The following is a 23,042-nucleotide window of genomic DNA, read 5'->3' on the forward strand; positions in this document are numbered from 1 at the left end:
TGTTGAGTGATTGTTTTGTTGGGAATTATTTTGGTAATTGTATTGTTGATAATTAATTTTTTATAATTGTTGGTAATTTGTTGAGTCATTATTTTGTTAATTGTATCGTTGATAATTATTTTTTGATAATTATTTTAATAATTAAATTATGATAATTTTTGATAATTTTGTTTGGTAATTATTTTGTTGGGAATTATTTTTTTTGGTAATAATTTTTTATTTTTTGTGGCAATTAAAGTAGTTTAATATTGATAATGTAGCACAAATCAAAGTCGAAATTCACTTCAAAATATACAATGAATGTGGTGGTCAAATGAAGTTGTTAACATCAAATCTAAATCACAACGCAATTTTGAGATATATACAGCGCAATTGATGGAATCTCAACTATAGTTTCTTCTCTCATATCATATACTAAGGAAAAAGATTTTTTGGATGATTGTCAACTCTCAATGTTTATTTTCTTGTCTTAGCCGAAAAGAATGGATGCACATTCCAAACTTGCTGATAGAGAGGCATTAGGCTGTTAGTTGCTTCTGCTACCAAGGTTCGAATGTTTATTGATTCATTTGCCAAAGAATTATATATATTATAGGCTGCAATTACTTCTGTTAATGCTGAATTTATTAAGATCAATTTGTTATTAATTACTTGCGTTATGAATGAGCAAATACTCCTGCCCTAATGCCGTTTTCTATGCTTGTGAAACGAGAGAAACATCCCAACTCAATCCTTTCACGTGAGGAGTAGTGCTTTTCAGCTGGAATCAAACGTGGGGGAGAATTAAAAATGTGGAAAAAGCAAAAGGAGCAAAAGTTCACGTGTTGGTGTGGGGGGGGGGCCCAGAGAAACGGCATTACTGTATGTCGTTTCTCTCGGCATTCTCTCGGCATTCTCGCTGAGAAGCATTTTCCATCTTCATATCATCAGCCATATATGTGTCTTGTATGCATATATTATAAAGGAATTAATGGGTAGCTATATTTCACAAAAAGTCGATGACCATGTGTATGTGATGTATTGGCAACTCTTGCACGGCTCTATTATGTTCACCAAAAAGTGGTGGTGGCGATTGAGTAAAGAATTTACAACTAATACAGGCCAAAGAAACAATCTTAGCTTCTAGTTCAAGTAAACACCATCAAATGAGTCATTTCTTTATAAACCTCCAAACTCTTCACATTATTATTTGCCTCAATTGCATAAGTAACGGAGAGTATGAACTAAATTTTTTAGAAATTTAGTTACCACATTGGGATTTTGTGCCGGAAACTGAACCATGTCAGCTTCTTGGGTGCAATTGCAAATTCAGGATCATCATGTACATCCACTTTGTGCAATGATTTATTATTAGCATTACTTACAGTTTTTTTTTTCCTTTAATTTGTGTTTTTTTAATATTTGGATAGATATGAGGATGGCAAAACATATGTGACATAAGTATAATGTACTTATTCTTCGCAATTATTATTTTTTCCTTTGATATATAAATCTCAACAGTACAAGAAAATTTTATTAAACAAACCTGGTGTTTGTTCTGCTTAATTCCAATGTAGATAATTAATTGAATCAATGTGCAGGTGGTGATGGATAACGGCTTACTCCAAGTCACAATATCAAAACCAGATGGACATGTCACTCGAATTCAAGGTTATGGCATCGATAACATGCTTGAAGTTCGTAACAAGGAGACTAATAGAGGGTACATTGCTCGCTGATATTTTCATCCATAATTTTTCTAAATTTTGAAGCGTTTGTATCATGGAAATTAACATGACCCTAAGTAATTTCGATATGCATTGTAGGTACTGGGACCTTGTTTGGAGTGAAACAGGAAGTACTGGAACAACAGGAACAGACGAATTGTAAGTTGTCATCTTTTTTCACAACCTTTTCATATATTTAAGCTAATAATTCTGAGCAGGCCACTGATTAATTAACACGCAGGATCAAAGGGAGTGATTTTAGGGTCATTGTGGAGAATGAGGAACAAGTAGAGATTTCATTCACAAGAATGTGGGACATTTCCCTCCAAGACAAGCTCGCTCCTCTTAATATAGACAAAAGGTTATTTTGCTAAAATTTGATGCTCGGGTGCAAACATCTGCATTTTACAAAATGTGAATTTGTACTGTGACCATACTTTTACTGAGACGTCCGCACCTAAGATTGACGTGGCGTAACACTAATAATATTATTGTCTTTCCAGATATATAATGCTTGGAAACACCTCCGGATTCTACTCCTATGCAATCTACGAGCACATAGGAGAATGGCCTGCTTTCAACCTCCCACAAACCAGGATGGTTTTCAAGCTTAGAAAAGACAAGTAACACAAACTGCTCTCAAATTAATAGTTTGATTATAAGACCAGAAAAATACATGGTTAAATGGTTAGTAATTGTATATTATGGGCAAACAGGTTTCAGTACATGGCGGTATCGGATAACAGACAGCGCCACATGCCATTGCCGGACGACCGCCGGCCAAAAAGATGCAAAGAACTGGCCTTCCCAGAGGCTGTTCTACTCGTCAATCCTATGGAGCCCGAGTTCAAGGGCGAGGTACTTTGCTTGTAATTTTTGTGCTTCTGGCGGCATATCGTTAACTGATTTGCCACCCATTTTCTAAAATTTTGGCCGTTAATGACTTCATTTCACAGCAATCATCAATCATGAAATTTAGGCACGACGTGCCAATCCCAAACTTAAGGCCCAAGTTTCAGAAGAATGCTTTGCTTGTAAGATATTTTGTGAAGCATACTTATTATTAATTTGTAGGTGGATGACAAGTACCAGTACTCATGTGAGAATAGAAATCTTAAGGTTCATGGGTGGATATGCTCTGATCCTGCAATTGGGTTCTGGCAAATAACTCCCAGCAATGAATTTCGATCAGGTGGGCCACTTAAACAGAATCTAACATCACATGTTGGCCCCATCACTCTTGCAGTAAGTAAACTGAATTTCCCTTTATTAGTCCTTCAGAATTTACGACTGCCTGTATCATCAATTTTCTAACATGTGATCTCTGATTTTGATTGCGCAATCAGATGTTTCTTAGCGCTCATTATGGAGGAGAGGATTTGGTGCTGAAGCTGAAGCAGGATGAGCCGTGGAAGAAAGTTCTTGGCCCGGTTTTTTTCTATATCAATTCTTTTTTGGATTTGGACAGCGATGATCCGAAGGCCTGGCTATGGGAGGATGCTAAACAACAGGTTTGCACAGTCACTCATGGATTATGTGAGGGCCGTTATTTTAAGTAATTTTATGGAAAAAGACTCAAGTAAACTGAAATTTCAGACGTTGAACGAATCTGAAAGCTGGCCGTACAGTTTCCCAGCTTCGGAAGATTTTCCAAAATGGAATCAAAGGGGTAATATTAGTGGCAGATTACAAGTCCAAGACAGGTCCGTATTTGTTTCTGTCTTAGTATTTGTAAGTACAAATAGCCCACAAGGGCTTTATTTATAGAAACCATTTGTGTGTCATCACTAACTTTGCTGAGACTATCTCCATGCAATCAAATTTTGATTATTGACATTATTTTAATTTGTTGAATTTCGATTGAAGTTTTAGTGGTAGCACTTGCCCTACAGGTATGTTAGTGATGACTATCTAACAGTAGACGGCGCTTACGTTGGGTTAGCACCCCCAGGGGATGCAGGATCATGGCAAACAGAATGCAAGGTGCTTAGCAGCAGTATATTTTTCCATTTCTTTCGCAAGATACATAGTTTAAGTTGACACAGCTGCAATATTGTGTTCTATTTCCGACCAGGGCTATCAATTTTGGACGACAACAGATACTGATGGCTTTTTTTCGATCGGTGACATCCGTGTTGGGGACTACAACCTTTATGCTTTTGTACCTGGTTTCATCGGAGACTATCGCAATGATGTTGTTTTAACCATAACTGAAGGTATTACTTTCTCATCTGACTGATGTCTCGCGAGCTGTGAGTTCTCATATTTCAGTATTGACGTGCATAATCTACTGTTTGAAAAAATGGAACAGATAGTGATATTGACATGGGTGATCTTGTATTTGAGCCCATAAGAGATGGCCCAACATTGTGGGAAATTGGCATCCCCAGCCGATCTGCTGCTGAATTCTACATCCCTGATCCTGATCCGACATATGTCAACAAGCTTTATGTTAACCACCCAGACAGGTTAGCTCTGCACCCCATAATTTTAGTGACATGCTTTGGAAAAGCATAGTCATAGATGTTACTGACAATAGTGGCATACATTTTACCATGCATGGGAGTTCATAATTTTTTGTTGTTATTACTTTTGTTGTTCTTATTCAGTCAGCGGCTGACTCTCGTCTGTAATTTTTTAAAAACTTGGATAATTTTATGATATTTAAGAATCAATAATAAAAAAAGAAAATGAAAATTACCTTTTGTGCGTGCAGGTTTAGGCAATATGGATTGTGGGAAAGATATTCGGATTTGTACCCTGAAGGGGATTTAGTTTACACCGTCGGCGTTAGCGACTACAAAAACGATTGGTTCTACGCTCAAGTTCCTAGGTTTGGCTCCTTAGTCCTTCCACATCTATACTTATATCTTGAGTAGATAATTGCAGTTGGCCACGCTATTATGCTTCTTCTACTTAATTTAGAAGGCTCAATCGCTAGTGTTTGATAAACCCACTAAATTTTATTTGGCAGAAAAATTTTAGCCGACCACTCACTTAATCAACTTGATAGCTAATTATTTATTCATAGTAGTTACTACTTATGGATTAAAAGATGAATCCCCATAATATTACTTGATAACAAGTAAATTTGATGCGTCAATGAAAATTTTGAGTAAACGCAGGAAGAAAGATGATAACTCATACGAGGCAACTACATGGCAAATTAAGTTCAAACTTGACACTGTGGATCAGAATGCAACATATAAACTGCGAATAGCTCTTGCGACTGCTAACGTTGCAGAATTGGAGGCAAGAAACCTGTTCATATTCACAATCCTATTTTCTAGTTCTTGTTACTTATTCAGCATGAAAAACTGACATGGTAACTTTGATTGCTTTTCCTGAAGGTCCGGGTGAATGATGAGAAAGCAGAGCCTCCTCTGTTTACAACTGGGCAAATTGGGCATGACAATGCAATTGCAAGACATGGAATTCATGGTCTCTACCGGCTCTACAGCATGGATGTCCCAGCGGCTAACCTTGCTGCTGGGGAAAACACCATCTTTCTGAGACAAGCTACAAGCAGTAGTGCTGTAGCTGGGGTCATCTATGACTATATTCGCTTCGAAGGACCCCCATCTTCTAATTCCAACATAGAGAAAAAGGAAATTTAGACACTATTTACCGTTCCGAGAGCAAAAACTGTGGATGTGTTCGGTTCGTACTATGTAAACTTTGCAGTATAATGTTATTACAAAAGCTGAGTGTAACAGTTCATCAATAATGACTTGAATGTAAATGGTAATCATGTTAAACAGAGTAATTAACTGCTAGCAAATAAAATTCAACCTGTGACTATTCATTCACTGCTAGTAATTGTTATCCATTTATATTCAACGAATTCAACTCCCCCCGGATTTTAATTCCGCACCTGAAGCTGATTCTATAAATATATATGGAGGATAATTTACATGGACTTATCGAGTCTCTTCTTGGTTTCCTCGGCGTTATCAGCAGCTTCCACCTGCATCTTCCAAATCTGCTGATCAGCTTCCGTTGCTTCCCTCTCGTTTCTCGCTGTTGCCTTCTTCGCCTGCTCCCGTTAATTTCATAACATTACCATCAAATCATTTTGTTAAGAAAACACTAGACGCAACAATATATAATGTATTTCTTTCATGTATATTGATCAAGATCCAAACAACCTTCATACCTGTCCGATAAACCAGGCTTTGACATAGCAGAAAACTTCCTGCAAAGAAGTTTTGAAGAATAAGCAATCTTTCTTCACGCGAGACAGAGGTGACGTTTCCTGATTTCTCTTCGTCGTCTCTGTGGTTTGTGCTGGTGAAGATTTTGCCGCCTCCATGTTCCTATTTTTTTTTCCCCCTCTTTACTCCAATTTATTTTTAATTTTTAATTTACGACAAAGACCAGAGAGAGTCCAAGTCTAAAAGAGCATCATGTTAATTGTTACCACGTCAGTGCTGTTTCTTTACGAGGCAAGCTCTTCGCTTGCCACGACGTACAATGCCGCAGCGAGCTGATAGTTTTGGGAAGTTTCCGGTCCAACCCGATCCTTTTCAAGTGATAAGATGCTCTAATGAACTTGATTATTATTATTATTATTATTTATGAACAGATGCCGAGTAGGCAAAATCAAATTGACATTTTTAGCCCATATTTTAATCGAATTTGAAGGACGGGACTCAATCCAAACTCCTCAAGACAATTAAATTTGATTTGTTTCGCACTCTTAAAAATTAAAAAAAAAAAACTTAAAATTTTGATATATAAAATTTATATTTCATATAATGTTACATTTAATGTATCGCGAAATATAAATATAAATTGTTTAGGAGAAATTTTGGATGCTAACGTGGGCCAATAGTTGAATAACATGTAGTAAAGAAAGTTAACAAAGGGAGGCTACCTTATTTGATTAGGAAGGAAAGTCAACCAAGTGAGGCTATCTTGTTTAATTAGAATAGCTTACAGAAACTGTAAAGAAAATGATAGGTTTGGAAAAATACACATTATCAAAAGATATTGTTGGAAGTTAGATTTTGGTAGTTAATGTCAACATGTGAACAGTATACACCTGAAAGGGAACAAAAATATCTTCTTTTAGCTAAAGATAATGAATCAATAAGAATGTAGATTCTCTGATCAAGTAATGAGAAAAAATCACATCAACTATCCTTTTAATACCACAAAAAAATCAACAAGACCACATGGATAGGAGGTTGCCACGTGTCTAGCTGAGGAAACAAAAAGGCAACTGGAGGTTTTCTTTCCTCTTAAACTTATAGATGTCACCATCAAAGGACCACAAGGCAAATTACTCAAATAGCCTCACCTAAGGGAGGCCAACCATTAAATGAGTGTCACGTGTCTAAAATTACCAAAACACTCTCGTGAACACTCTTACGTAAGCTCCACATGTTAAATCTTGAGGGGGCTCACTTCATCTCTAGCGCTATCTCTCTCTTTTAGCTTCATCCAAACTTAGGCCTCTTTTTTCCATATTTGATTTCTTAGAGAGGCTGTTTCATCCTCTTCTCCCTCTATTTTTACATCACCATAGAAAATTTTGGCCATGTCACCTCTTAAAGAAGCTTTTCTCTTATTTTTCTCCAAGAAAACTCTCTAATCTCCATAAGACTCACATTTCCCTCATGTTAGTATCCACAATAAACAAACTTTAATAAGGCTTTTTGATATTATAGAGCAAATTATGCAATAATTCATTTATATAGTGGATTGTAGATGAGCTACTCCCGTAGATGTAAGTCAAAAGACCGAACCATGTAAAATATTGTGTGCTCTTTATTGTTTATACTTATTTTTTGCTTGTTGTGATGATTTTGATGTCCAAATCATATTTCATATATGAGTTCACGTGAGTTATCCTACAAACTCTACAAAATTAATTAGATAAGCTCTTTAAAGTTATTCTCGAAACTTTCTTGAGTTCCTTATGTCCAACTCTACAAGCTCACCATAATATTCCAATCTTAGAACACCACAACTCACCTCCCAAATCATCTTATCTCACCTCCCAACACCACAACTTATCTCTCATATCACCTTAGCTATACTCCTACCCTAAACCTCAAAAAATACATCTAAAGCCAAACTTAGCCTAATCTCCCCCATAATATATAAATTTTATTTGTTTTAATTGGATTTGACATGAATTTAGTGAGAACAAATGTTTAATGGTTCAAAATCGGATCTTAGCCAAAATTTGGTTAAAATATAAATATATATTTTAACTTTTTAACTAAGATAAAAGAATGTTAAGATATCTTAGTTCTTTTATACACACACATACATAGAGAAAGAGAGATTTTAGTTTACTTATTCTCAAATTAAAAAACGTATTGAATGAAAAGTATTATAAAACACAAATCACTTTTGGTAAAAAAGAAAAAAATTATTAATTCCTAAAAATTAAGAAAAAAATATTTACCTTTTGAAGTCATTTTTAATTTTAATTTCAAATAACATCTTTTGAATTTTTATAACAACTTATGAGGTTTTGTTTTTTTGGGAGAATCGCCAAATGTTATAATGTGTTAAATATAATGAAAGACACGTTAATCAGCCAGTAATTTGTTAAATATTACCGGTCGCCGGTCGGGGACCCAAAAAACAAAAAAGCTTTAAAATAATCCATGCTCAATGGGCCAAAGATTGGGCCAATAGTGCCGCAATGCGGCCTAGATCATACATTCACAGTTTCACACAAATTTCCCGTCAACACTCAGCATAGTCAAATAAGGGCATAATAGTCATTGCGATTATCTCAATTATGTCGCGGCTATATATACTTCCATCTACAAAAGTTAGGGTATAAAAAGCCCCAAAATCTCTCCGCCCAAAAAAATTCATCTTCACAGCAAACGTTCAACAAGTCTACCATTTAAATCAATCACCACCCCCCAATACGTAAGCTCCAATTTGTAGCTTCAATTTCTCCATGCAATTTTGTGTTAACTTGATCAAAATTTTAGATACTGAATCATCATATTTTGTGTTGTTGTGTTTTTTTGCCTGCACAAATTCAATCTTGACTCGATGCATTTGTTGAATACGTGGACTGAATCGACAGATCACGTGAGAAATGGCGACGTTTGAGCTGTATCGCAGGTCGACGATTGGGATGTGCTTAACCGAGACTTTAGACGAGATGGTCCAAAACGGTACGCTTACTCCCGAGCTCGCTATCCAGGTTCTCGTCCAGTTCGATAAGGTACGGTTATTCAATTGTATGTTAACGATCTTGGTATTTGGATACCTATGTTTATTGGTTTTTATTTTTATTTTTTGTGAATTATTTATTTATGTTTTTCATCTTATAGTCTATGACAGAAGCGCTAGAAACTCAGGTGAAGAGCAAGGTCTCCATTAAGGTATCAATTTCTTTTTCTTTTAATTTATTTTTAATCTTTTAAGATACTTTTTTTTTTTGACGCACAGTCTTGTTAAGCATTTGTCTGTTTAGGGATCTGAGGTGTGAATCTGGCTATGTTGTACTTTTGCTTTATTTTGAAATAACAATACGAATCACACAGCCACCTATACTTGATGGCTGGTGATTCTATTCACTTGTGGATTAAAAGCCCAACAACTTGATTCCAGATATACCCTAATTTTGATTCATGTATTGCTGGAGGTGGAAGATCTGTTCTCAGTGATTGCTAATGAATTTTTAGGAATCAAATGCTATTGTGATGAACTAAGGTAGAATATACATGGCAAAATTTGTGGTCTAAATATTCTATCAGTGCAGTGTAAATCCACTGATAGAGATAATAGTTATTCAGCATGTGCTTAGACTATAGAGTTTTTGCATCAGGTGATAATTGATCTTAATATTATTTATGTATCCTATTTATGTGCCTTTGAATGTCCTTTTACTGTTAAGTTGTTAGCTGTCTTTTCAAAGAGTTACTCTTGTTAAACGACAAAAACTTTTTTTATGGAAAATGGCCACTGGGACCAGTATCATGGGCTTCATAGAAGCCATGGTATTTGGGAATTTGAGATCTTATGGAAGAATCATTCTAAATGATTGGAATTGGTGACTGGCTGTTGTAAGATTCCAAGTTTCTTTCACTTTATTATATCATTGTCCTTTGCCTTTTCTTAGAGCAATTAATTGGAGTATCTAGTATGTTTAAATTCTTATTTATTGAATGCCTCATTTATAGTAACTTCCTTGGCTTTATATATATGTTGGATCTCTTAAGATTTTCATGCTCGTGCGAACATCAAATGAATCATTTGATTTTTTCTGGCTAGTCCTTGTGCTTTTTGAATGAGTCAATGTGACATGTCCATAAAGTGCTTACTTATGCGCTATTATAAACTTAGTGCGATAGGAAGACTTATGCGCTATTATAAAATAGCTGAGGCTGAGCATATGAAGGGGAAACCAATTGCCATGCCTAAATACTGGTCTAGTATTAGTGCAGAATGGTATATAGGAACTTGTACCAAATTATAACTGTTGCAGACAATTAAGAAATCCACATTAAATTGCAAAGAAGTTATACAATACTTGAGTCATATGACTCATGGAGAGGAATCCCTGAAAATTTTAAGTCTCCAAACTGTTTTTCACAGATGTCTATGGTTATGCAAAAAGTAAAACTCAAATTTATGTATTAATTTAAGTCTGATTGGATGCTTACTTTTATGCACAGGTTTGACTCATATTGTAATCATTTGTGTTTGCCAATTTTTGTGAGTGCAAATGTTAGGGGACATGCATGTTTTTCATGCATATTTGTATATTTTGAAAATAAGAGAAATAGATTCCTTTGCAATTTGTTTTATCCAGAGAAGTAGGCTTCTTAGGCTGATAGCTGAGCATTATAATTCACGTCAATCCAGGCCCCTACCTAGGATGTACTGCTATCATTTATTTTGTTGTGGGTGAAATCTGAGCATTTGAAATTTTAACTTCTCCTGAATTCCTCAGGGGCATCTGCACACCTACAGGTTCTGTGACAATGTGTGGACATTCATCTTGCAAGATGCTTTGTTCAAGAGTGAGGAATTACAAGAGACCGTCGGTAGGGTGAAAATAGTGGCATGTGACTCAAAGCTGCTATCACAATAAGACAATGAAGATTGGTGTGTTGCTGGGGAATTAGGTTAAATTACTTGGAGAAGGTGGCAATTATGCATTATTGATGAACATAATTTGTAAAGCCGCCAACTGTTTTCAACTGGTGATGATTGTAAAGCCATTGAGGCTGCTACATCCTTGCTTTGTCGGATCTCTATAATGGGACCAATGGGAGCATATTCCCCCACTGACCCATTAACCCTTAATATTTGCTTATGTGTAGTAAAAGAATTAATTACATTAACAATTAATAATTAAATTATTATAATCTAAATTAATTAATTGTTGAAAAAGTATTGTAGTAAGTTAACTTTTCATATTTCATGAAAACTTTTTTAGAATTTGTTGTTTTCCCATCGTATGTATGATGTGTTATTTTGCATGTCTGATATTTTTATTTTATAAAACAGTGACGGAAATATCTTTCTAAATTGACGTATATGATATTTTAGTCCTTTAAAAAAAAGAGGAGGAAATGATGGAGCCACTTATTCATCTTACAAATTATTTTATAAAAGTTGATATCATATTCATATTAGTTGGCTAGAAAGTATTACTAAGCTCAGATGATTTTTCACATTTTATCACTTAATAAATTTATATTTAAATAACTTCTTATATTTTATAATGTCAAAAAATAATACTGGTCTTAACAGGTTTACATGTTAACCCAACGCCATTTACTGAATAACTAGTATCAAACATGATTTAATTAAAAATAGGTGATGCAATCACAATATGATTATATGAATAATAATTATGTCACATTAATCTAATGCTGGAGTAATTTTATAGGAAGAATCTTTTACTTTATTAACATAAAAAAAAAACAAAAATTTTAATATATTATAAGATTGAATATAATAATATTTTTAATTTTTAATTTATCCTTTATTTATTAAAAGAGAGGAGACCCTTACTATCATTCAATCCAATATCCCTAATTTTGTGCACTCATTTTGGGTTGGGTCAAAAAAGTAGTGCAACATAAATTGCCATGCCAAATTGCCTACTCACATGGTCCTGCGCGGACCTGTTTAAAATAAATTTACAACCTAGGTTCTTATTGTCAAATTTTCAGAATTTAGGGATACAGATGTTATTACCCTGATTTCAAATTACATGGGCGGGAGTATTTCAAATCTCTCTCTCTCTAAATTCCAAATCGCAGGCACACTCTCTCTAGTGTTTTCTTTTCTACTCATTGGAGATTTAGCTCACTCGATTCATTTCTCGTTTCATTATTTTCTATTAACATGAGATGATGAAAGATCTTTGTTATACTTATTCTTCTCGCCGATAATTTGATTGTGCTCATATGTTTCCAGATTTAGGTTTTCTTTTTCATACTCTTAAGATAAAAAATTTATCAGGATTGAGTGGAATCAACGCTTAATTTTGAGCAACGAAAAGTTTATTAAGAGATTTTGGAGCATAATTAGTTAATTAATTGGCAGTTAAAAGATGGGAGTAGAAAATTACCATGTAATCGAGCTCGTGGGTGAAGGATCTTTCGGTAAAGTATATAAGGGGAGGCGCAAGTACACGGGTCAGGTACTCTTTTTATTTCATTCATTAATTTTTGCTTTTTAAATTGTTTGAAGGGAGAACAAGATTCAATGCTATTGTTGATTTCAGACTGTTGCAATGAAATTTATCATGAAGCATGGAAAAAGTGAGAAAGATATACATAATTTACGGCAAGAAATTGAGGTCTGTACTCAATTTTTTTCTATAGGCAAAGTTGTTTGACTTAACATGTACTGGAGGTTTTGTTGAAGTCTGAAATTCTTTTACATGTTTTTTTATGTTTATTTTTTTGCAGATTCTAAGAAAGCTGAAGCATCAGAATATTATTGAAATGCTTGATTCCTTTGAGAGCCCGCAGGAGTTCTGCGTTGTAACTGAATTTGCACAAGTAATCTTCCTCTCACTTTATCAATTTCACACTCACACAATGGTTTTATGTATGCATTCGGATGGATTTGAGAAACTGCTCATGTGTCTTGATTTTAGGGTGAACTGTTTGAGATTCTCGAGGACGACAAATGCCTCCCAGAAGAACAAGTGCAATCAATTGCAAAGCAGTTGGTACTTCCTTCTTGACAAATACTGTTTGCTGTGATCTTTGCCATGGCTATTGTTTGATTTCATAGAATTCAAGTTTACTGTTTATTATGATTTTCCTCTCAAATCTAACTTTTGTGCGTTAAGAATTGCAGGTGCGAGCATTGCATTACTTGCATTCAAACCGTATCATCCATCGTGACATGAAGCCACAAAACATTCTCATTGGTGCTGGGTCTGTTGTCAAGGTTGATAGTTTAAAACGTGCTTATTTTGTGTGTGTGTGTGTGTGTGTGTATTTATATATTTATGAGGATATATATCCACCCCAATCCTATTTTGAATTTCTAGTGATACTGTATGCTGCTAATTTATATTTCATAAATTTGCTCCATGGGCAATGTTTGCCTGGTGGTGATAGCAGTGTTAATGTGTATTTTGTTTACAGTATGCATATTCTTTTAAATACTTCTTCAAAGAAACTTGACCATATATTCCTTGCTTTCATCCCAGCTTTGTGACTTTGGGTTTGCACGTGCAATGTCTGCAAATACTGTCGTTTTGCGATCTATCAAAGGTTTGGATGGTTTTGAAACAATTCTTATAGGTTATTGTTTTAGGTTGGAACTACTGAAGTGATCCAGAACTATCCTAGCAATATTAATCTATGCCAGGTACTCCTTTATACATGGCTCCGGAGCTGGTACGGGAACAACCCTACAACCACACTGCTGATTTATGGTCACTTGGCGTTATATTGTAAGTCAAACTCAAGCCTTCTTTCTCTATAATGGAAAATCAAATTTGATGTAGTTCTATGGCTAAATTAATTAGATCTTGTCTGGTGCCCCTGTTGTCTTTGGTTCTTTTGGTTCTTTTCAATATAAAGCTATTGTTTCGATCTTAAAAAATTTATGTTGTTGATTTCTGTTGTCTAGTTTCCTTGAACTTTCTTTCCATCATGGTATTATTGGTTGGTTTGCTTATAATTTAGTTAAGAAGTGTTACATTTTTTTAGATTCAAAATTCCACACGACATTATTTCTTGGTGGTTCATCAATTTGTTTTTGTTTTATTTTTTTTAATAATTTTTTACTACTTTGCTTATTCTCAATTTCTATCTTTTTAAAAGTGAACCTAGGGCAGGAAGAAGCAGAGTAATAACTTATCACCTTTACCAAGGTGAAACATGTACAATCATACATGAGTTTTTGGGTCATTTAAACACTTAGGCCAAGGAAATTGCATCTTAGCATTACTTTCCATACTGGTATCAACTTGCTTTCTGTTTGTGGAAATCATTTGATTGGTTTATCCGTGTTAAAATACCATAGAACTTACCTACGTAGGTTTTTTTCCCCATCTTCTTAAATTGTACTCATGCTTGTACCTCCGCATAAATCCATTTTATGCTAGTGCAACTGAAGCACATGATGCCTTTACTGTGCCATGAAACTCATAACCATGTTTTCGTATATGACAATATTTTTCTTTAAACTCAAGTACTAGGGGTAGGAATGCTAAAAATCAGAATCACAAAAGAATGCATGAGCACAGTTTGTCAAAGGAAAAAAGAACACGAAAAAGTTTATTTCGATATAATCATGTGCTTTCCCTTAATGAGAATAAATGGAAAAGAGAAATTGTGTATATGTGTAGTTATTAGTAATTTGTCATTATTGATTCCTCATTTTTCCTTGTTTTTGTTCAACTTGAGTTGACTATTTTGTTATGGACCCACCAGGTATGAATTATTCGTTGGCCAACCTCCATTTTATACAAATTCAGTATATGCATTGATTAGGCACATTGTCAAGGTAAATATGCTCAAATCTTTTATAACTGTTCATTCATGCTCAGTAATCTTTTTGTGAACCTAAAGGCTAATAAATATTACTAGAAATATTCCAGGATCCAGTCAAGTATCCAGATGAAATGAGTCCAAATTTCAAGAGCTTTCTAAAGGGACTGCTTAATAAGGTTATTCAATAAATAAAATGCATTTCTCTTTTTGATAACTGTTTATAAATTCTGATTGCGAATCCCTTATCCTGATCGGCTTCTCATATCTTGCAAAATAGGTGCCACAAAATCGACTCACTTGGTCTGCACTCCTTGAACATCCATTTGTAAAAGAAACTTCAGATGAACTGAATGCTTGGGTAATGTTATCTTATATTTCCATTATATTCACTGTCTGCCTGTAGTTTATGTTTAAAGACTTTCTGGATTTTATTGTCTCTAAATTCTCCGTCATATATTCTTGAAAATTTTAAATAGTTGATGAATGATCTATAGGAGTTGCGTGCTACATCTGTTGAAGCCAGGGGATGTAATGCAACATGGACAGCTGAAGGAAATGCTATTCAATCATCATCTGGTTTGATTGTTTTCATTTCTTACTGTATAGTGTTTACATTCTTGAGGTATTTAAGCTTTCCCTATTTTTTGACAGTCGTAAATTATTGTGTCAAAGGTAAAAGCAATTCTCCAGCTGTTTCTGTGAATAACACTTCTCCAAGCCTTCACAGTGACATGGAATTAAACAGTTCCAACACAAGTCAATCTAATTCTTCACCCTGTGAAGCATTTCCAGGATTTTCAAGTCCTAACAATGTTAAACCATCAGGTATACTCTCGCAGTTTAAGAAAGTTATTTGCCTGCATTATGCTGTCTGATGTTGAAAATGTCATTTAAATGTTGAACATAGATTATTTTCTCTATAATCCTTTTGCGCCAGAAATCTTCTTAGTGCGTCTTATACATGATCGATGATCCGAATCCTTCTTTTAGACCTCTGTTTTGTACTATAGTTGCAACTGAATCTTCTTTTCAACCATAATCTCATAATTCCTTTCTTTATTTCTCTCAATTATGGGACTAAACTATACCTAGTTTTAAGTCATTTCTGATCTGATGTCCGTCCCCCAATTGCTTTATCTGCATCTTGTTTTCCTGCTATTGAGAAGTTTTTTTTATTTTTTTTATTTTTATCATTTTCCCATTAGTTTATCATTTTTGTTCGACGGAGTTGGATTCTTCCAAAGATCGATAAGCACTCCCAAATAAGGGTTGTGATTGGCTGATATGTTGAGCAATGCATATCTGATTTATTCACTGCTCAGGAGCTGTTCCACTTCCCCAATGTCACTTAATGACAATATCATTACTTGATGTTTTATGATTAAAGTTATATATTTTATACTGTTCACTTTTATTATTGATCAAATTTATAAGTTAGTTTCATTACCATTTCGCTCCTAAATGCATTAATCTATGTTATGAACCATATTATCTCTCTTCAGGTAGTCAGGCGTTGAACAGATTGGAAAATAACTCCCGCACAGTTAAAGGTGCACTGTCAATTTGTCAAGACAATGAAGCATTGGCACTTATTTTGTTACCTCTGAAAAAATGGTCTCAAGGATCCCAAAACACTTGCAGGTGAAACTTTTGTTCTCTGCCTTATTATTTTTGTTTACTTTTATTTTTTGAGCCTGGATATAGAAGTAGGAAATATTAGATTTGATGCGAATAATACATTTTGCATATTTTTTTCCTGTTAACCAAACTCAACTCTATTTAGGTTGCTCAGTTTTTAGTAAGTTGCAAGAAGAATTCTCATCATGCTTATGCATTTTTTCCTCTGAATGTTTAAAGAAAGACTACCCTGCTCTACTTGCTAGAAGAAAGAATAATTTCGTATTGATGAATTAAACTTTCAGTGAGTTGTTGGTTCCTTGCTAGTCAAAGTCTGTTTGAAGACCTTGAGAGGAAAAGGTCAGACTTGGAAGTCCAAACCAGACCGAAAGGCATGCTTTGCATAATGCTAGATGTTGGTGTCTTGCATGTACCAAAGAAATTCTAGATAAATGTTGCATATATAGGGATTGTTCTTTGGAAGGTTGGATGTCAAGCTCTTTTTACCTCATTGGACCTTTTGTAGATACAGCTTGCAGAAGCTTGTTACGTGGTTTATATGTTCTTGATTTTAGAATAAGAGACTCCTATAAAAGTTTCATTTGTAAGATTTAATTTCGTTTTCAACATATTCAGGGATCAAGATGTTCTTAATTCAAACCAGTCACTGCGAATTCTATCAAACCTAGTTGCAGCAAGTGCTATCCAATCTAATGGACTGCTTGATGAAATAATATCAGAACTTCTTGATTTCAGTTCTGTGGTAGTCAGCTTAAAGGCTTCTGAACTCAATGACTTATTAGCAAAGGTATTTTCTGCTTGTTATAATCTCTGTGTCATGTCACCCAAGCCATAAAACTTAGTTGATGGATCTTTGTGGAATAAGTGATATAGACAAAACTATCTTAATCTTGATTGGTTCCTGAATTCTAATCAAATTTTTAGGCTTCATAATTTTTCTTTTAGCTGTAACTCACTATGCATCCAAATTATGAATAATGTACATTTTTTTTCCATTTTAATTTTTGAAATAAATGCTGATTGACAAAACGTCTGTACTTATGCTAATGATTATCTTCTGAGAAGTGTAAAGTATTGAAGAGCTGAATAAATCTTTGACCACTGAATGTTTTTTACCTTTGTTGTTTTTCTGGTGATCAATGGCGGCTTGCAAATTCTAGCATTTCAGAGTTTCTCATGATTTACATTGCTTGCAGTGATTTTTCTCCCTGATGATTGATGATGGCTAACTACAAACTTTTCGCAGAGTTTCTTGATCATTAAAATGCTGATAGACAATAGTGGAAGTTGCATTGCAAGCTCATATTTCACAAACTGGGTAGCCGTTGTTGAAATATTTTCAAAGGTCAGATTCATCTATACTATATGCTGGTTCCCCAGAATCTATATGCCCTTTTCTCCCTCTAATCCTGTGGATATGTAGGTTGTTTCTTGCAATGAAGATGCCTCTGGAAGAGTAATGTATGAGGCCACTGCTTGCATAACTGTTATGTTATCTAGAGTAGCCCAGAATCTCAAAGCATCTTCCTCAGCTCCAGGTCCTGATGCAAATTCTACTCCTAGGGTGAATGAAACTCTGAAAAGGATTTTAGACCATGCTAAAACATCAGGCTTAGTAGACCATTTATGTTGCTGCTTAGCAACTTCCGGATCAAATCTGAATTCCGGTTCTTCAAATATGTTGCGAGCTGCATGCGAAACATGTAAAGCTATTTTTTCCCTGGTAGATGTACTGGAAATTCATTTTTCCATGGAGAATGCCTATCTATTCCCCCTAAATGCATTCTGGAGTCATTCTTTACTCCGACTTGACATTAGGGACCATGAGCGTGGGTCATTGGTTGGACCTGAATCAGCAAGAATTATTGATGCACTGACAAGAGCTTTCCTTCGCTCAAAAGCTGTCCAACTTGCTATTAACCATTGCCTTCATCAACGTGCAGAAGCCACACTGTCTGCCGTCATTCAGGTGTTTGTTCTTGTCCACTGAAATTTCTTCTGGTCTGTGTAGTAATTGGTGAAACTACTTTATTCAAATTTTCAAGTATTTTCTAATTTCTTTTGTTTGCTTCATGCTTATATAGTAAATATTTCTGCTCTGGTGTCCATATAAATATAATATTCTGATTAATGTTTCAGCTCTTGTCAAGGTGCTGCCTCCGTAGTGGAATCATTCCAAGTATTCTTTGTGGCTTCCCCAGTTCTCTTCCTGTGACTACTGTTGTCAGCGGTGGAGAAGATGGCACTGCTGTTTCGGAGATATTCTCAATTCTATCTTTATGTGCATCTTCAAATAAAGATTCGCAAGTAGGTGAAACAAGCAATGTGAAGGGAAAACCAAGCAATCCTTGTGCCCTGGCTCAGCACTCATGCCTTTTCCTAGCGATAGTTGCTCAATGTCTAAAGTCAACTTTGAGAAATTCAGCATTATTTTTGCTCACAACCACTCCAAAGAAGCAGCTTTCTCGACTTAAAATCCTTGCACATTATTTTTCTTCTGATGATAGAATTAAGACTTATTTTCAATTGCATTCTGCATCAGCCATGCTGGCTTTTGCATCCATCCTATCCCTTGAAAGTGGTGCTACTGTTGAGTCCTCAATCTACGAAATTGCAGTTCCTCTGATTCCTCCAACTGCCACACTTTGTGATCTCCTTAAAATCACATCAGGCAATGCAGATCAGATGGGCCCCATTAGCCAGAGTATCAGCCTCTCCTATTGGCATGGTCTTAAGGATGGATGTGTTGGCTTATTAGAATCCAGACTGAAGTGTGGAGGACCATTGGCGGTACAACAAATGATTGCGAGCAATATCCCTATGCTTCTTATTGATTTGTTAGCCAACACCCATTCTTCTCAACAAATTGGCAGCACAAGAGATCAAATGATGTTATCTCCTGCAGGGGTTGTATCAACAATTTCATCAATATATCACTGCCTTTCAGGTGGAGTCTTAATGTTTCGTCAGGTTTTGCTCAAGAATGAATACATGAAGCTCATCTGTAACTTGTTATCTGATGTCCATCTTAAGCTTGTGAAGGGCTGGGGTGGGCCGGGTGGAGGGAAGGATGGAGTCAGGGATATAATAAATGCAGTAATTGATCTCTTAGCATTTCCCTTTGTCGCTGTACAAAATGCTCCAGGTTTGCCCTCTGCCACTGCTTCTGTAAACAGTGGATTTATTCTCAATATGGGTTCCGCTGGTGGGAAAGTATGCATGGAAGACAGGGACATGGCTAAGGCAATCGAGGAAGACATGGGAAAATATATAAAAATTCTTATGGAGGTCAGATCTCTTTTGCCCTATTTTTTTCCTTATCTTTTTGGGAGGGGGTATGCTTGTGCCATTGTTTTGTCATGTCATGAACAGCACATATACCTTGGTCATTATATATGTCAATGTCATACATACTTCCTGAACAGAGTTGGTAGAGATTAGATCATTGATAAGAACCTAAAATGTATTTTTTTTTGGTTGCTTTTAAGTTCAGTACACTGTATTGGAAATCCAATAAGCTCAGTACACTGTAGAAGTTAAATGGTCGTTGTGATATGAGCAAGCAGAAAATGGTTGTAAGAGACCCCAAGAGCATGTTTTAATTCACTTTAGCATGTTACTTATTAGTGCAAGGTAGAAAACCATCCCGGTGCTGAGTGACCTGTGTAATTCTAATTTCAGGTGGGAGTACCTGGCATCATTCTCCGTTGCTTAGAGCACATGGAATTAAAAAATTTGGGAAGGCCCATTGCCTTCCTTGCAAAAATGATAGGACAACGGTCCCTTGCGGTTCAACTTGTGGGCAAAGGCTTGTTGGATCCAAATAGAGTAAGAAGGCTGCTTGATTCGAGTACAAGGGAGGTCACCCTGGATGTTTTGATGATAGTTTCTGATTTGGCGCGAATGGATAAGGTTGGATTATGTTCTTAATGAGATCGCTATTCTCTTTAATTGTTTCTAAGTTTCTTCTCATTTCTTTGGTATCCCTATTTAGTCACTAATCTTGGCTGTGAAGTCGGATTTAAGTTTCAATTCTGCCTTGAATTAGATTTAGAACTTTCCTCACTCCATTATCTTCTCCCTTCTATTTATGTCATACTTAATTTGTCCCATTTCAAGGAGTTTGGAAATGCATTCATCTCTACTCTAATGTTAGTTTTACTTCTGAAGATCGACCATTAGATTGACTTTAGATTCACAACTTAAAATCAAAACTAAATGTTATCCCTTCCCATCAAATTGAGACAGATAATTAAGCACCACTCTGCATGGATGACATCGTCATCTCAATTTACTGCTGTAAATCAGAATATATTTATTTAGCCCCTTCCCCAGTATCATTATCTTGTTTTTACTTGATTTACAGTAACTCATCTTTACGATGTGCCTGATTAATATTGAACTATTTGAGCATGCAGTGGTTTTATGAATATATTAATGGAGCTTCCATGTTAGAGTTTCTTAAAGACTTTCTCACCCATGAAGATCCCAATGTACGTGCAAAGGCATGCAGTGCTCTGGGAAACATGTGTCGCCACAGCTCGTACTTCTATAGTTCACTGGTAAACTTGTTAAAATCTGATTCCTAGATACCAAATCCTAGTGAGATTCAAAATTTGGACAGGTCCTTGTTATTTACATGCAAACATGCTCATGCATGGGCAAATGATGAAAAAATTTGGCAGGCTTGATTGATTATGCATTTTCTTACAATTGAATGCTATTTTCTAGGCAAAGAATCGTATTATTGGCCTACTCATCGATCGATGTGCTGATCCCGACAAACGAACACGGAAATTTGCATGTTTTGCGGTAAAAGATGTTCTTTCTTGGGTGGTTTTATACCTACTTTCAATTATCTATTTCTAGAATAGAAGTTCCTCTAGGTATTTCCCTCTCAAGTAATGGAATCTCTTACTGTCTTGGTATTGTCACTAGTCTTAAGAATCCACATTTTGTAAATGTCAAATTTCATTACTGTAGACTTACAGCCACAGCTTAAATTCACTCTCCAGATTGGTAATGCTGCCTATCATAATGATGTGTTATATGAAGAACTCAGGAGATCTATACCACTGCTCGCGAATATACTGATTTCAGATGAGGAAGACAAGACTAAAGCAAATGCTGCAGGTGCTCTAAGCAATCTTGTTCGCAACTCGAGCAAGCTCTGTGAAGATATTGTGTCCAAAGGCGCCATGCAGGTTTGTGGGCATGCTTCATTACTTTGTAAAGGCATCTTATTGTTAAGCAGCTGGAACTTGACCAAAGTTTTCCATTAATTTTGAAGGAAAATTAGACAAAGTGGTTGCTATATTCCTTTCTTCTTTATATTGTTTGTGTTGGGACCAATGCGATGTCACAGTCCAAAAATCCATTTACCACCCCCAGTGATGCTATTATCGTTTTCACATCTAATATTGTGCACCATGCCGTGATGACTTTTTCTCTCCAATTAATTTTATGCTGCAGGCTTTGATAAAGTTGGTGGCTGATTGTTCGGTGCTGGCCTTAAACCCAAGCAGGAAAGATGCCGTAAACGAATCTCCACTGAAGATAGCCCTCTTTTCATTAGCAAAGATGTGCGCCCACACTCCCTGCCGACAATTCCTACAGTCCTCCGAGTTGTTCCCGGTGATTGCACGGCTTCGGCAATCGCCAGAATCCACCATTGCAAATTATGCCTCCGTTATCATCAGCAAAGTAGGCGACACTTGATGCCTACAGGTAAAATATTGTTAATCGAAATATACATATCAGTCGCTCGATTTTCCACTATCTCAGTGATGATGATTCTGGTTATTTCAATCAAAAATCGGAACAAAGAACAGAACCAAAATTGCGACGAAGATAGCAATCTGAGTTGTCCTGTGCATTCAATTGTGCATTTCAACCAACTATAGTTGAACTTCAGAAATCAGAATCAGCCACACTGTGTAAAGGCATATTTTGAACTGAACCTTTGTGTCCAAAACATCATAAGAGAAATACTAAGTTCTTATTTTCTTTATTTAATTTTTTTTTTTTAAACAAGGAAATGGCTGTTATATTAAGAAGTTATTTAATATAACTTTTCAAGTTTTGAACCATCAGAAATTTAGTGATAATAGGAAGGTAAATTTCAGATTATTCCTAATAAAATAATAATTTTTAGAATGCTTTAAATTATTGTGAACTTCAATTTACTTTCATTTTTGTTTAAAAGATAAAGGAACAAATAAGATGGATTGATAAAAAAAATTATCTTAATAAAAATGGAGAATAAATTGAGATTTATAATAACTTGCAGCATTTTAAAAATTATCATTTTAAGAGAGAGAATTTAAAATTAACCCTAATAGGATTTCATTCTAGGACTATTCTTTTTCATATGAAATTTCCATCAAAATCATTGGAGAGGCAACTCGTACTGTTTGTTACCCAATGAACATGTGTATGGTTCTTAATTTTAGAGCACTAAACTCTGTTGTTGTTTCTTGATAGGCTCTTTTTCTCCAACCCCGTGCCGTTTTTGTTTGTTTTGTTCATGTCCACCCTAACAAATTGTCTTCGAGGTCAATCAAATGCCTTTTTTTTTAATTTATATGAAGAGGATACAATCCTATATAGGACTAACTCAAAGATTAAAAAGTAGAAATCATGGTCAATGACTGAAGCTAATGACACCACATACTCTGTAATTTAACTCGGCTACTACTACACCGCAGCCGCGCCCATTTACTCCAACAGTTCTAAATCACTG

General features: G+C 35.4%; 4 protein-coding genes across 6 annotated transcripts; 3 read left to right on the forward strand and 1 right to left on the reverse strand.

The window, feature by feature from the left end:
- Positions 1-1,186: 1,186 nt before the first annotated feature.
- On the forward strand, positions 1,187-5,512 carry LOC18042334 (probable rhamnogalacturonate lyase B). 2 transcript variants are annotated; one of them, XM_024183178.1, is made up of 16 exons: positions 1,296-1,321; positions 1,410-1,447; positions 1,581-1,702; positions 1,806-1,865; positions 1,948-2,067; positions 2,210-2,329; positions 2,423-2,564; positions 2,781-2,951; positions 3,053-3,217; positions 3,303-3,409; positions 3,599-3,689; positions 3,781-3,922; positions 4,018-4,174; positions 4,423-4,539; positions 4,832-4,958; positions 5,057-5,511. In XM_024183178.1, the coding sequence occupies exons 3-16, from the start codon at positions 1,587-1,589 to the stop codon at positions 5,321-5,323; spliced, it is 1,902 nt and encodes a 633-aa protein (XP_024038946.1). In that variant the 5' UTR covers positions 1,296-1,321; positions 1,410-1,447; positions 1,581-1,586; the 3' UTR covers positions 5,324-5,511. The 2 variants fall into 2 exon arrangements, with proteins under 2 accessions (XP_006433780.1, XP_024038946.1); XM_006433717.2 differs by lacking the exon at positions 1,410-1,447 and having other exon boundaries at positions 1,187-1,321; positions 5,057-5,512.
- LOC18042335 lies at positions 5,442-6,206 on the reverse strand. Its single transcript, XM_006433718.2, has 2 exons — positions 5,863-6,206; positions 5,442-5,742 (listed from the first exon to the last, which is right to left on the reverse strand). The coding sequence occupies exons 1-2, from the start codon at positions 6,016-6,018 to the stop codon at positions 5,617-5,619; spliced, it is 282 nt and encodes a 93-aa protein (XP_006433781.1). The 5' UTR covers positions 6,019-6,206; the 3' UTR covers positions 5,442-5,616.
- Positions 6,207-8,491: 2,285 nt separating this feature from the next.
- LOC18042336 (transcription initiation factor IIA subunit 2) lies at positions 8,492-11,069 on the forward strand. The gene is made up of 4 exons (XM_006433720.2): positions 8,492-8,603; positions 8,767-8,907; positions 9,017-9,067; positions 10,642-11,069. The coding sequence occupies exons 2-4, from the start codon at positions 8,779-8,781 to the stop codon at positions 10,780-10,782; spliced, it is 321 nt and encodes a 106-aa protein (XP_006433783.1). The 5' UTR covers positions 8,492-8,603; positions 8,767-8,778; the 3' UTR covers positions 10,783-11,069.
- A 1,069-nt stretch (positions 11,070-12,138) lies between these two features.
- LOC18041326 (serine/threonine-protein kinase TIO) lies at positions 12,139-22,285 on the forward strand. 2 transcript variants are annotated; one of them, XM_024184502.1, is made up of 22 exons: positions 12,139-12,345; positions 12,430-12,504; positions 12,617-12,709; positions 12,808-12,882; positions 13,014-13,106; positions 13,372-13,435; positions 13,533-13,617; positions 14,603-14,675; positions 14,770-14,838; positions 14,940-15,020; positions 15,157-15,238; positions 15,314-15,487; positions 16,165-16,303; positions 16,916-17,087; positions 17,547-17,645; positions 17,724-18,269; positions 18,440-19,588; positions 19,982-20,212; positions 20,719-20,862; positions 21,032-21,112; positions 21,316-21,504; positions 21,773-22,285. In XM_024184502.1, exons 1-22 carry the CDS (start codon positions 12,256-12,258, stop codon positions 22,016-22,018), a joined length of 4,050 nt encoding a protein of 1,349 aa, XP_024040270.1. In that variant the 5' UTR covers positions 12,139-12,255; the 3' UTR covers positions 22,019-22,285. The 2 variants fall into 2 exon arrangements, with proteins under 2 accessions (XP_024040270.1, XP_006433784.1); XM_006433721.2 differs by having other exon boundaries at positions 15,335-15,487.
- Positions 22,286-23,042: the final 757 nt, after the last annotated feature.

This window comes from Citrus clementina, unplaced genomic scaffold (genome assembly GCF_000493195.1).
Source record: "Citrus clementina cultivar Clemenules unplaced genomic scaffold, Citrus_clementina_v1.0 scaffold_5, whole genome shotgun sequence".
Lineage (NCBI taxonomy): Eukaryota > Viridiplantae > Streptophyta > Magnoliopsida > Sapindales > Rutaceae > Citrus > Citrus x clementina.